This window comes from Melanostigma gelatinosum (genome assembly GCF_949748355.1).
Source record: "Melanostigma gelatinosum genome assembly, chromosome: 14".
In the NCBI taxonomy this organism is placed as follows: Eukaryota; Metazoa; Chordata; class Actinopteri; order Perciformes; family Zoarcidae; genus Melanostigma; species Melanostigma gelatinosum.
Genome location: NC_136647.1, coordinates 9,296,155 through 9,310,108, shown reverse-complemented (window position 1 = coordinate 9,310,108; position 13,954 = coordinate 9,296,155). Strand labels below are relative to the sequence as shown.

Sequence of the window (13,954 nt, the reverse complement as noted above, 5' to 3'; positions counted from 1 at the left end):
TACTATATATACTACTATATCTTACAAATAAAGAAAGAAAATAGAGCATAAGTTGTATAAGCTAACATAACATTATCTTGTTAATCAATTAATGTATTTATGTCTTTTATTTTTTATTGTTTATTGTGAATTTTATGTATAGACTCCCACATGTACCGTAAATCGTGAATAATGGATAATCCTTGAAAAGACTCAAATTAAATAGGTCGCAGATGATACATTTCATACTCCTACGGTTGAAGTTTCACAACGGAAAAACTGTCCATTCATTATGTTAATAAAATCGACCCTTTATTTGACACATTTTTCAATTGTTATGGCATTATAAGAGTTCTCACCTAGATTCAATGTCTTACTTTGTTTATAATGCAACAACATAGTGCAAAACAATGGTCTAAATTCCACAACAGGAACATTTTAATCACTGGTTCAGCTTTGACAACTTGCTCCACCTCTTTATGATGCTGTAATGAACAGGAATGAACAGTCAATCCCTCTGCCTCATACCACAGCCAGAGAGAGGCACAGGACCCACATTGCCCTTCAGACACCTTGGCCAATATTGTCTTGCCTTATGTGGTCGGCAAATTTGCACCAGGAGTTACAGAACTGAGGGACAAACATTTTCCCATTTTCTCAAGGTTTTGCCTTTAATGCCTTGGGAAAATGGCAGAAGGTGCAGATGGAGAGGAAGAGATTCCGTTTCTGCGTACGGTAAGTGATGCTGTCTGACTCTTCACCGAAACTATTAGTAAACATAATCAGTCGACAATGTACGATAATTGGCTATTTGTGTAAAGAATTGCTGCTTCTTAACAGATCATAGACATTTACTTTGTTGAGTAACTTTCTTTTCACAGACTGAGCATAGATTGACAAGGACAGGTGGCTGGTTGTGTCGGCATTGTTATCTAATAATATCCCAACTGAATATATTTCTGTTTTGTCTTAAAGAAGAACACTTCTGGTGCCAGGTGACAATTAACATGTAAACATATATTAGATTCGCAAAAGCAATTAGATACAATTACATGAAAGTATTGTGACATTCGGACACTGACTGACACCAACCAAATTTACTTTGACGGACAGTATTTACTTTGATGACAGTTATGACAATTAAATGTTTATTTAAAAAAATAAGAATGGGTTCTGATGAGTAGTTTGTTTACGAGGCAGTTGAGTCTAGATTGTAAATTTGAACAGATCCATCCTAAAGCAAGATTGGAGGCAGCCAGACTCATTCGATGACAAATGCTGGAACTAATAATTCATTAACAGTGAACGGTGGTGTGCTGGACTCAATTGTACCATGCTTAGTAGTTTGATGGGTGTGTGGATGTTTATGTCCTGGCTTAAGATCTTCAACAGAATAATGCTGATACGGTCGTAAAGTTTCAGCGAAAAAAAATCCAAGAAACAAAGTCCTACAACAGCCTGACGATGGAGTATCACCGTGTGTCGCTTGATGTTGTTCCAGATTAAATACTCGGTCCTGTTGTTGTTTGCTTTTAGAGAGAATGAAAATAGGAATACGTTTTCTGGGTTGTATTCCTTTATTATTTATGTGAACTAGACGAGTTCATTATCTCGTAAGGAGTAACCACCAATTTCCATCTGCCATTATTAGAAAAAATGACATTTGACAGATGCAGTGTCCAAAACCTAAATAGTTTGATTGGTGATAACTTAGACCAAACATCATGTAATACGCACAGATGGACGTCATCTGTTGCAGAGTCCTCATTCTTTTACAAGATGTAACTGTTTGTAAACACTAATTGATCACTTACTGTGTCTGATGTCCCACAACAACATTTAAAATGGACGTATCGGGTCATTCCACACATTTCTTTGTATTAATGCGACCCAAATGATTGATTTTGGTCACATGTATTGTTGATATAAATATCCTACTTAAGGAGGTTACATTGGAGTGTTACATTGACGTTTTAAAATGTTTACTTAATTGATCTCACAGTGCATGTTTTAAGATATTTCGTTGAAATCAGTTTATTTTTGCTGCATTACTCATCGCTGAGCTATCTCATTCCCAGTTAACATCTCTGTGCCAAAGTCTACAGAAGGGCATTGTAGGCTTGCAAGCAGTCTTCTGTATCCAACACGCTCTATTTGGATACTCAGCTTTTGTAGATGTTTCACATGGTGTCACTTGAGTTTCTCTAGACCCTGGTAACTCTAGCCCCGACACTGATTATCTATAGACTGCATTATAACTAACACTAGTAGGCACTTGATTATTAGCTTTTCAGTTGGCATTGTCTCACGGTTTGTAACACAGTGCGAAAGTTAAATATGTTAACAATGTGTCATGAAGTCACCGTCAGTCTGAAGCTGTCCACCCTGAACTCAGAGTTCTATATATAAGTTCTATATATACTGCGTGAGGATTAACAGGTTCAAAGCTTGGCCCATTTCAGCACCTGCTTACTTCAGTCCATGTGGGAACTTTACTGCTGAAGTAGTACTGGAAATGTTTGTTGTCAGACGCTGGTTTCAAAAACATTTCGTCAGATTTTTATAATAGTTCTTACATGGCAAGACGGTTGGAATTGGCCCAGCTGCCAGCCTCATGTTGTCATGTTGCATCTGTCTTTCAGTCAGTGAGTCTGTCTGTCTGTTGGTGTGTCTGCCTGTAGACACATTCTTGTCCACACAGTAACTTCAGAACAGAACATGATAGGAACTCGATGCTTATCCTGTCGTATGCTATGGTGGGATTGTCAATTTGTCGTATAGGGTCGCTAATATTTCAGCTAAAAACTAATTCTTGTTTCCAGTTTCCAACTTCAGAAACAATAAAGCACAAACTACATTAACTTGCATAATAGTTTAACACAAACCGACATTTGACAACTATGTTGAACTTGTTTTTTTTTTACTAAAATGACAATTGTTATTTACCAGCAAGTGCCTTAATTAAGGGTATGAATGAGCCAGAAACATTTGCTAATGTAAAACATGAAGGATTGAGATAAGGTGAATTTCGAATATTCCTCTCCTCAGCAAGCCGACTAATTGCGATATCGAATCTGTCCAATGTGGGACTCTCTGGCAATCAAATCCTAAATATCTGTTGCTTTCCAGAAGGGGTGTGTGAACAGCAGGTGCAGTGGCCTGAAATAGAGATCAGAGGGGGAGTGGCTGGGGTCTTGGAGCCAGCGAGGTGGGGAGATTAGAGCTGGGCCGGTGACAGGCACAGAGAAATACATTAACAGGACAAAAACAACTGAAGGTTAAGAAAAGCTGTGTGAGGAAACAGCTGTTTTTGCGTGTTGTATCATTTATGTATTGCCAAGTTTCTGTTATTTATTTAGGCCTCAGTCTCTCGTATTAAAGGTTTGGTGGTCAAAACTAAATTATGAATGTGGTGAGATGCAGTCAGATGTCGACGCTATATCTGTGTTCCCTTGTTAACAGCTTCCTTGGTGCGTAGCCACCTCTAATTTAGTTGTACTTGTAATGTAACCCCTTGCAAATATAGTACAGTGTGCGTCATATGGATTTGACCTATCAGAGCCATGAAGGCAAATTTAATATGTAAGAGGCATAATGTAATCCGGGATCTACAGGATGCATTAAAGGGGCATTTTTACACATCAAAGTCTGTGAAGTATGTAAAAAAAAGAAGCTGTGAAGAGCCTTTTGTGCTCCAAAGGGCAGCCGCACAAAGTCAAAATCTCGCTCCTCATCCCTGCGTGAGGCTACATTAGCTGCTACGAACGCACCCGAATCTCCAACCGAACTGTTGGCAGTTGAGTTGCATTGTGGGTAATGTAGGGGCCAGGTTTACGCAAGGAAAAAGAGCGAATGGACGGAAAATAACAATATGCTGATGAAATTAAATCTGTCCTTGTTATATATAAGGCTGATGTTTTTTGTCCCAATTCAAAAATAGAAACAACTTTACAAAATAAAATGTCTCTGGTTCTGCTGCATCTATTTTTCATCCTTTTTTCAGCTAATAATTGTAAGTCTGACAATGTTATAGGAGCGCTTTGCTAAATTGGTGTAGTATTATTTTAAGATGAAAGTTGTATAGCATTAGAAGATATGCAGTTCTTCTTTTGAAAATTGTAATATTCACAGTCACTTTGGACTTTTGTTTTTCTTTTTGTAGGATGATCAGGTGGTGCTGCAGTGCACCGCATCTATTCTTAAGGAACAGATCAAGCTGTGTCTGTCGTGCGAAGGATTTGGGAATCGTATTTGTTTCCTGGAGACCACCTCCAATGCTCAGGTAGTGAAACTGCCAGATTTCTTTTTTCTTTGCATTTTAATTCATACTAATCACAGGGTTTACTGGCTTCCTGTGTTTCAGAATATCCCTCCAGACCTTGCTATCTGCTGCTTCATCTTGGAACAGTCCCTTTCTGTGCGGGCATTACAGGAAATGCTGTCCAACTCTTCCGTGGATGAGGTAAAGCACAATAGTACTGTTTGATTCAAATGTGCTGCTCTTCCATGGGATGTGCGCCTGTTACAATAAACAAATCCAATGTCTTGTTCATTCAACAACTATAACCCACTTTGTTTCTTTTCCGACTTGACGCCACTTGTTCCTTCACTCTGCCACCTGCCAACCTTAGGCTGTTGATTTGGACAAATGGGTATGTTTTCTCACTCTCCCCTGTCACTGTGCCACTGAACGTCTGTCCACTGCTTCAGCCTCAGAGTTCACGTCATAACTGCTTTGGGGTTACCTTTTACACCTTCATTAGTGTTATCATACATACAGCCGTCGCGCGACATATCATGCAACTTAGTTTTTGCTTTGCTCATTTGCCTCAGCTGTTCTGAGATAACTTAGTTTGTTTCATATCACTTGCACTACAATTGTAAGATTTGACTGTGGTTTTTATTCCTCCTCACTGAGTCTGTAAACTTGCCCTACTATTATTTTGATATGAACAAATCAAAGTAGTCACCTTGAAGGGTTTTCAACGGGGCAGCCTTGAATACGCTGACCTCCTGTCATCCCTTGTACATTTGATTGTCTCTAAATCTACCTGCCTCTACATCCTTCTCCCAGTCGTCACAAGGTGGGGGTCACCGCACCCTGCTGTACGGACATGCCATCCTCCTGAAGCACACTCACTCCAGCATGGTCAGCATATTTCTTTTGTGAACAATGTTTGTTAGTTTGATGGTGAGCCCATTTACAATCAAGTATGTGGCTAATGGCGCTCTGTCCTGTCCTCTCCTATAAGCAGCAGTTGTCCTCGCAGTATTATTCTCTAAAATAATGTCATCTCACGCCACTAAGTTGTTCTCCCTCTCTTTGTGCCGCAGTACTTGTGCTGTTTGACTACTTCGCGCTCACTGACAGACAAATTGGCTTTTGATGTGGGTTTGCAGGAAGATTCCACAGGTGGGTATGAACTTTACCCTCCATTATGTCGCACACACGCTGTAGATTTCTGCATTCTAAATCTATTTGTCCATCACAGGAGAGGCCTGCTGGTGGACCATCCATCCAGCCTCCAAGCAAAGGTCTGAAGGCGAGAAGGTCAGGGTGGGAGATGACCTCATTCTCGTCAGTGCTTCTTCAGAGCGATACCTGGTAACCATGATTTTATTTACTTGCATTGTACAGTTACAGGTGAGATTGGCAGTCGAATCAGGCTCCTCATATCGAGTAGTGGACTATTCGGGGTCTCCTCTAAATTCAACTAATATAACTACCTGCACTTTTTTCAGCATTTGTCCTACGCCAGTGGTGACTTGATGGTAGATGCCTCTTTCATGCAAACACTGTGGACCATGACCCCTGTGATGTCTGGGTGTGAGCTGGCTGAAGGTCTGTCATTTTATTGTTGCTAAAACAAGGTCTCTTTTGTCCATAAACCTGTCCACTCTCTCAGCAAGATCACTCTTTTCCTCTAGGTTTTCTGACCGGAGGGTACGTGCTCAGGCTGTTCCATGGTCACATGGACGAGTGTTTGGCAATCCCAGGAACTGAACAAGGGGATGACCAGCGCAGGTGACCAAAATCTTTCATTGCTGTACTTGCCACCAAATGTTAATGTCATTCTCAACCATCTTCCAAAGCGTAGCACATGTTTCTCAGTATGTGCTCTACATTTTAAAACATGCCTCTGGTGTGTGGGGACTCTATTGAAAGCTCTTACACCCCTGTGACTTGAGTTTGGGTGACAAACTATTAGCATGAAATGCAAATAAATATAATTATGTGTTTTTTCTGTTTGGTTAGATTTGGCAACAATGCTTGTTTTAATGTCTCTCAGCAGCAAGGGGTTTCCAGAGTGGTCCATGCTTGCAATCTGTATTCATATAACTATGGAAAAACTGACAAATCTTCATTGTGATGTGCTACCTATCTCAACACAGTTTCAAGATTCTGCAAGTTCATTGTCATAATGTAGTAGCATGAACTGAAACCACTGTAAATTAACAAAAATTTGAATTTCCTGACACGTGTAGCACGCCATTGTTTGGCATGTTGTTGTTTTTTCAGAGTTGCTCATTATGAAGGAGGGGCTGTATGCAGTCATGCTCGATCCTTATGGAGACTTGAGCCACTCCGTATCGCGTGAGTAACTTGATTCCTAGCATTAAAAAAACATGTGTTACCACATTGATTGTTCGTGACTTTAACCTCATTAATCTGTGCCCGTTGGTAGTTGGAGCGGAGGTCACATTAAGTGGGGCCAGTCTTTCCGGATACGTCACATAACAACAGGCCGATACCTTTGTCTGGATGAAGAGAAAGGACTGCTGCTGGTGGACCCGGAGAAGGCAAATTCCAAGATGTCAGCCTTCTGCTTCAGAATTTCAAAGGTCATTGTGATTCAAAGACACCTGAGTCAGAAATCAATTAAGTGTTCGAGACTCCATTGTTTACACACTTTTTCTTTTTTACCGCAGGAAAAAATCGAATTGATCCAAAAGCGAGATGTGGAAGGCATGGGCACGCCTGAGATTAAGTATGGAGAGTCCATGTGCTTCGTACAGCATGTTTCAACTGCCCTCTGGCTCACATATGCTGCTGTTGATGCCAAATCTGCCCGCCTGGGTCCTCTAAAGAGAAAGGTAAAGCAGAATTAAGTCAGCATGTACTGTATGTACCGTATGTTTGGTTGTTGAGCATATACTTGTGTTTTAAGAGCACCTGTGTTTAATTCTTAGGCCATACTCCATAAAGAAGGTCACATGGATGATGCACTCACAGTGGCTCGATCTCAGACCGAAGAGTCCCAAGCTGGCAGAATGATTTTCAGCACATCGGGCCTCTTTAACCAGTTCATCAAGTACACCACTTCAGTTTATTCAAATCTTTGCCAATAGCCATGTTTTATAAAAGTTACATCATGCTTTTTGTGGTATTCTCATGTCCTTTTTAATGTCTCCAGAGGTTTAGATGCTCTGGGTGGGAAAAACAAATCTCCCAACTCCACATCTCTGCCTATGGACACAGTGGTGCTCTCCCTGCAGGACCTCATTTTTTACTTCCGACCCCCCGAGGAGGAGCTGGAGCACGAGGACAAACAGTTCAAGCTTCGCTCCCTCAAGAACAGACAGAACCTCTTCCAGGAAGAGGTTGGTCTAACTACTGACCAATGACTATTCATGAGAATGTTTTACAGTGGCATTGGGTTCAAATTTAGTTTGGTTGATTTATATCCTCTCAATATTTGTATTTGAGTTCTCTATATGTTTTTATTGTTTTTAACAGGGAATGATTACGCATGTCCTGGACTGTGTAGATCGCCTCAATGTCTACAACACAGCAGCTCACTTCTCAGAGTATGCTGGGGAGGAAGCCGCAGAGTCATGGAAGGAGATAGTCAATTTACTGTATGAATTGCTTGGTATGTCCATCTGGTTATTTGTTCTGTGCAATCATGTCGATTCTAGATCATTCAGTGCCCCCCCCCCCTCATATCGAGCCACCTTTCTTCTTTGTGAATGTGACGCATTAACAATTGTTTCTGCTTCTCTTCCTTTGTGAAGCTTCTTTGATCAGAGGCAATCGTGCCAACTGTGCCCTGTTCTGTGACAACCTTGACTGGCTGGTCAGTAAATTGGATCGTTTGGAGGCATCTTCAGGTATCTAAGACACATAGAAGCTCATTTAGATGCTGTGACTACAATGAACATTGTATTTTTTGTGTGTAATGTGTGAGATGAGACTGATCATGTTAACATTAACTGTGAATGATGAAAGCATGAATGTGCTGCTTGTTAGTAGAAGTGAACATCCTGTCAATTGAAATCAAATTTGATTTGTTATTAACACGGTCAAAATAATAAAAATATCTCTCAATATGATGCAATTTAATCATATTTTTGCAACAAACACTATGTGAATAGATTGGTGTGTTGCATTCAATTGCGTTATATTTTTAATTTGTTCCTGTTATTGTGTTAAGGTTGTATTATATTGTATTGTGCTTTTCTGTCATGTACTGCCAGTGTTTATTTATGCATATATTGTCACATTTTAATGACAGGAATCCTGGAGGTGTTGAATTGTGTCCTGATTGAGAGTCCAGAGGTGCTGAACATTATCCAGGAAAATCACATCAAATCCATCATCTCTCTGCTGGATAAGCATGGGCGCAATCACAAGGTCAGGAACGTGTAACACGTTTTACTCAGCTGTTAGCTGAGCAAACCTAATTGATTGATTGCAGTTCATATATTCCTTAATAGATTAAATATTGAGCTACTGGCTATATCCCTTATTGGCAGGTCTTGGATGTGCTCTGCTCTCTGTGTGTGTGTAATGGGGTGGCGGTGAGGTCAAATCAGAATCTCATCACAGAGAATCTGCTTCCAGGTCGTGACCTCCTACTTCAAACCAACATTATCAATTATGTAACCAGGTGGGTCAATGTGTGTCAAAGCAGGTTGGTACAGGCTTATAAAAAGCGTTATGCTCTTTCTTCTGTGCTGAAGCCCAATTATCAAAACATCTGCACATGGTTTTGTAAATCTCCTTCAGCATGAGACCCAACATTTTCCTTGGAACTTGTGAAGGATCCACTCAGTACAAGAAGTGGTATTTTGAGGTGATGGTGGACCAAGTGGAGCCGTTCCTTACAGCTCAGCCATATCACCTGCGTGTGGGTTGGGCTCTGACGGAGGGCTACAGCCCTTACCCTGGTGGAGGGGAAGGCTGGGGGGCCAACGGGGTCGGGGATGACCTCTACTCCTACGGTTTCGACGGGCTTCACCTCTGGTCGGGTAAAGTAAACATGCTATGACTCAGCATTTGTTGAGCACCGGCACCATCCCTGGCTCGGATGTGAACAACATATTTACAAGCATATACATGTATTGCCGTTATGTAAAACTCTTTAAATTGTCTTTCTCTTTACTGTGATATTGTGCTGTGGTGCCAGTGTCGCCTACTTTTTCCTACATTATACATACAAGTTACTCAGATAAACTCCTTATAATTTCATGCACATTGACAAAATGCAAATGAATTCTCTCTGTATTTCCACAGGACGTGTTCCGCGTCATGTTGCCACACCCAATGAGCACCTCCTGGCAGCAGAAGATGTGGTCAGCTGTTGTTTGGATCTGAGCGTGCCCAGTATTTCCTTCCGTATCAATGGGCATCCTGTTCAGGGCATGTTTGAGAACTTCAACCTGGACAGCTTGTTCTTCCCTGTTGTCAGCTTCTCTGCAGGCGTTAAGTAGGGCATTTTGCATTATTAAATGAAGAATTATTAATGGTTTCTTGAATATGTACAGTACCATTGTGTCATTTTTATCACTAATGTCAATTTTCCACTCTGAATTTAAGGTTGCGGTTTCTTCTCGGAGGGCGTCATGGAGATTTTAAGTTCCTCCCACCTCCAGGATATGCTCCATGTTATGAAGCAGTACTGCCAAGGGACCGTCTGCGGATCGAGCCCATCAAGGAGTATAAGCATGATTTTGATGCCATTCGCAACCTGTTGGGTCCAACTCAGTCCCTCTCACATACAGCCTTCACTCCTGGCCCCTTGGACACTATACAGGTAAAAATCATATTCCAGTCTTTTTTTTTCATTCTCTTTTTTTTTCCCTCTGCACTGAATTTCAATATTCTTTCAGATTGTACTTCCTCCTCATTTGGAGCGCATTCGAGAGAAGCTTGCAGAAAATAGCCATGAGTTATGGGCTGTTACTCGCATTGAGCAAGGGTGGACCTATGGACCAGTGAGTGTTTGCAGTGTTTCCCATAGAAAATGTTGCTGTGTACACAAAACCTTCCCTTGAAAAAATCTTTGCACTTTATTAATTTAAAAAAAAATCATTGTTAAGATTCGTGACGACAACAAGAAGCTGCACCCCTGCCTGGTAGACTTCCAGACTCTGCCTGAACCAGAGAAGAACTACAATTTAGCAATGTCAGGAGAGACACTCAAGTAAGTCAGTGCCCTCATTCAGCTAACCGCACTGTGCTTTCGTCTCATTGTATTTCTAACGCCTTGTGTAATTATTTTCAAAGAACTCTGCTGGCACTAGGCTGTCATGTAGGAATGGGAGATGAGAAAGCCGAAGAGAATCTGAAAAAGAACAAGCTCCCAAAAACGTGAGCTGCAAGACACTAATTTATGTCGATCAATCTTGTTCAATTGATCTATTTTATCATGTGTACTTGTAAAAGATATTTGGGGCCCATTCTGATCACAAATTGTTGTTTGTTAGTTACATGCAGAGTAGCGGATACAAGCCAGCCCCGCTGGACCTCAACTATGTCAAGCTAACTCCTAATCAGAACACTCTAGTGGAGAGACTGGCAGAAAATGGACACAATGTGTGGGCAAGAGACCGGGTTCGCCAGGGCTGGACATACAGTATTGTGCAGGTACCACCGTTCTTTTTATAATGTTGATAATAAGTCAGTGTCGACAATATGATGGGTACATGCTGCATACATTACTTTTCATAATTTTGTTCCATTACATTTTTATGTTTAATATTTTCTTGCGTAGGATATAATGAACAAGCGCAATCCCCGTCTGGTTCCTTACAACCTGCTGGATGAAAAGACGAAAAAAACCAACAGGGACACAGTTTGCGCAGCTGTTCGCACTCTCATCGGATATGGTTACAACATAGAACCACCTGACCAGGAGAGCAGTAAGTTTGCGCTGCTATCTACAAAGTTCTAGTAAAGTCACAGGTGTTTTATCAAAACTACAAGCTTTTCTTTTAATTACTGTGCTTGTGTTTATGCAGGCGGGCATGGACCAGCAACTAGTAATAAGATCAGAGTGTTCAGAGCAGAGAAATCTTATGCTGTCACACAGGGGAAGTGGTACTTTGAGTTTGAGGCTGTGACAGTCGGGGAGATGAGAGTGGGCTGGGCCAGGCCCAGTGTTCGTGCAGACACTGAACTTGGTGCAGATGAGTTGGCATATGTCTTCAATGGCTTCAAGGTGGGAGCGAGACGTACTTTTCATGCGTCTAAAGTTGTCCAAAGTCTCTGTAATACTAACCTCTAAAATAAGCAATTTTCCTCTTTTAGGCCCAACGTTGGCACGTGGGAAATGAGCCATTTGGTCGACAGTGGCTATCTGGTGATGTGGTGGGTTGTATGATCGACCTCACGGAGATGAACATCATGTTTACACTCAACGGAGAAATGTTGATCAGCGACTCAGGCTCAGAGATGGCCTTTAAGGATATCGAGATTGGAGAGGGTAAGTACAGTAACAGCTAATAGCAAATTAAGTTCTCAGGTAGAGACAACACAGGTTTGTGTTTCTGATTCTGATGATCATGTATGTATCTCACATCCCTAGGCTTCATACCTGTGTGCAGCCTCAGCATGTCCCAGATCGGCAGGATCAACTTAGGTCAGAACGTCAGCAGTCTTCGTTATTTTACCATCTGTGGCCTGCAGGAGGGATTTGAACCCTTTGCTATCAACATGAAAAGAGACATTACCATGTGGTTCAGCAAGAGCCTTCCCCAGTTCATCAATGCGCCCACTGATCATCCTCACATGGAGGTACTGTGCATTATTTGTTTTGATGAGATATCTCTTTGTTCCCATTATGAATAAGTTAGTATTTTCTAGATAAACACCCTTTCATTGATGTTCTAGGTGTCCCGTGTTGATGGGACAGTAGAATCTGCCCCTTGTCTCAAACTGACCCACAAGACATTTGGATCACAGAACGCCAACACAGACTTGCTATTCTTCAGACTCAGCATGCCAGTTGAGTTTCATGAGACCTTCAAAGTCCCAGCAGGGACCACCCTTCTTACCCGTGCGCTGACAATCCCTGAGGATGAGGCGTTAGAGGTGGATCCAGACTCTGACTTTGAAATACTCAAGAAGTCAGCTACTCGCAAAGAGCAGGAAGAGGACAAGAAAGAACCCTCTGTGCCGAAAGAGATCCCTGCCATTAAAAATGGAGAAAATGAGAAGGATGCCTCAACTGAGAAAAGCAAGAAGAAAGGGTTCGTATAGATTCATGCACATAGTAGAGTGACTTGACTTGACAAGGGGTGTATGGGCGAGAAGGCAGGCATAATATGTTTACATTTTCATGGAGTGAGTAATCGCTGCTGTTATTTACAGATTCCTTTTCAAGGCTAAGAAGGCTGCTTTAATAAATCAACCACCTGTTGTTCCCACCATGCCCCGCTTAATGGAAGATGTGGTGCCAGATGACCGGGATGACGTCGACATCATCCTCAACACCACTACAGTATAACTAAAGCTTTTATTTATGGGGTTTTCCTGTTCATAACCATGTAAACTCCGTTCACACTTTGCTCATTTGTACTTATACTGTTAGATGTAGACACAATAATTAACATACAACATAAAAAATGTTGCCTATATTACAGTATTATTCATATTGAACTTGTCTGTCAGTACTGTGATGACTTTAACTTCTGTTTTGAATCATATCCACCTGAAACTGTACAAATGTTTATTTCCCATTTCCCTTCTTCCTTCTCCAGTACTATTATTCTGTGAGAGTGTTTGCGGGGCAGGAGCCCAGTGGCGTGTGGGTGGGCTGGGTCACACCTGACTATCACCAGTATGACCCACATTTTGACATCAGGAAAGTGAGAAATGTGACAGTCACTGTCGGCGATGATAAAGGAAACATACACGACAGGTGTGTTACTCTTCTCTAGACAGAAAACTAAACAAATATAAATGTTCTTTTTAAATGACATAAATGCATGCATGCGGATTGTTTTTCTGTCTTCCTCAGTATAAAACGCAGTAACTGCTACATGGTATGGGGAGGAGAGTTCAGCAGCTCCCAGCAGACCCGAGTCAGTCAAGAGGATTTTGTGATTGGTTGTCTCATTGATTTGGAAACAGGACTCATGACTTTCACTGCTAATGGAAACGAGATCAACACGTTTTACCAGGTCAGATGAGCTTTAATCTGGTATTCATACAGGTCCTCATGAAGTCTTGGTCATTGAATGCAACCATGTTATGTTCCCCTCTTGCAGGTGGAGCCCAACACAAAACTCTTCCCAGCTGTCTTTGTCCTTCCTTCCAGTCTGAATATGATTCAGTTTGAACTAGGCAAGCTGAAGGTCAGTCACAAAAATTACTCCACTCATGGAGACTACAATTACAAATTCCCAAGTTTCTTATGTAACCGTTCTCCTTAACATCAAATTTGTCTTACTTTACTTGTCTTTCTAGAACATTATGCCGATCTCAGCTGCCATGTTCCGGAGTGAACGCAAGAACCCTGTTCCCCAATGCCCTCCTAGACTGGATGTCCAGATGTTAACCCCAGTCATCTGGAGCCGCATGCCCAACCACTTCCTGGCTCCAGAGACAGGTCGCATTAGTGAGAGACTTGGCTGGGTGGTGCAGTGTCAGGAGCCACTCAGCATGATGGCCCTCCACATCCCAGAAGAGAACAGGTCAGAGCTGCATTGGTCTGCATTTATCAATTGCATTGTTAAGAGTTGCAAAAAT

The 13,954-nt window shown here is 41.6% G+C and overlaps 1 protein-coding gene across 3 annotated transcripts in view; it reads left to right on the top strand.

Moving 5' to 3' along the window:
• The first annotated feature begins 576 nt into the window (after positions 1–576).
• LOC306788355 (ryanodine receptor 1-like) overlaps positions 577–13,954 on the top strand; it is a 47,884-nt gene continuing 34,506 nt past the window's right edge. For all 3 annotated transcript variants that reach the window (XM_079283850.1, XM_079283851.1, XM_079283849.1), the window contains exons 1-35: positions 577–714; positions 4,142–4,261; positions 4,343–4,441; positions 4,611–4,631; positions 5,054–5,128; positions 5,314–5,392; positions 5,472–5,584; positions 5,722–5,821; positions 5,908–6,004; positions 6,500–6,574; positions 6,666–6,822; positions 6,910–7,074; positions 7,171–7,292; positions 7,395–7,581; positions 7,718–7,853; positions 7,996–8,091; positions 8,496–8,614; positions 8,737–8,870; positions 8,990–9,231; positions 9,497–9,689; positions 9,800–10,016; positions 10,093–10,197; positions 10,303–10,406; positions 10,490–10,573; positions 10,690–10,849; positions 10,977–11,124; positions 11,224–11,423; positions 11,513–11,687; positions 11,790–11,998; positions 12,095–12,453; positions 12,575–12,704; positions 12,964–13,124; positions 13,224–13,386; positions 13,474–13,560; positions 13,673–13,899. In XM_079283850.1, coding sequence (XP_079139976.1) covers positions 667–714; positions 4,142–4,261; positions 4,343–4,441; positions 4,611–4,631; positions 5,054–5,128; positions 5,314–5,392; positions 5,472–5,584; positions 5,722–5,821; positions 5,908–6,004; positions 6,500–6,574; positions 6,666–6,822; positions 6,910–7,074; positions 7,171–7,292; positions 7,395–7,581; positions 7,718–7,853; positions 7,996–8,091; positions 8,496–8,614; positions 8,737–8,870; positions 8,990–9,231; positions 9,497–9,689; positions 9,800–10,016; positions 10,093–10,197; positions 10,303–10,406; positions 10,490–10,573; positions 10,690–10,849; positions 10,977–11,124; positions 11,224–11,423; positions 11,513–11,687; positions 11,790–11,998; positions 12,095–12,453; positions 12,575–12,704; positions 12,964–13,124; positions 13,224–13,386; positions 13,474–13,560; positions 13,673–13,899 — 4,907 coding nt within the window. In that variant the 5' untranslated portion in view covers positions 577–666. The remainder of the gene's footprint in view (positions 715–4,141; positions 4,262–4,342; positions 4,442–4,610; positions 4,632–5,053; positions 5,129–5,313; positions 5,393–5,471; positions 5,585–5,721; positions 5,822–5,907; positions 6,005–6,499; positions 6,575–6,665; positions 6,823–6,909; positions 7,075–7,170; positions 7,293–7,394; positions 7,582–7,717; positions 7,854–7,995; positions 8,092–8,495; positions 8,615–8,736; positions 8,871–8,989; positions 9,232–9,496; positions 9,690–9,799; positions 10,017–10,092; positions 10,198–10,302; positions 10,407–10,489; positions 10,574–10,689; positions 10,850–10,976; positions 11,125–11,223; positions 11,424–11,512; positions 11,688–11,789; positions 11,999–12,094; positions 12,454–12,574; positions 12,705–12,963; positions 13,125–13,223; positions 13,387–13,473; positions 13,561–13,672; positions 13,900–13,954) is intronic.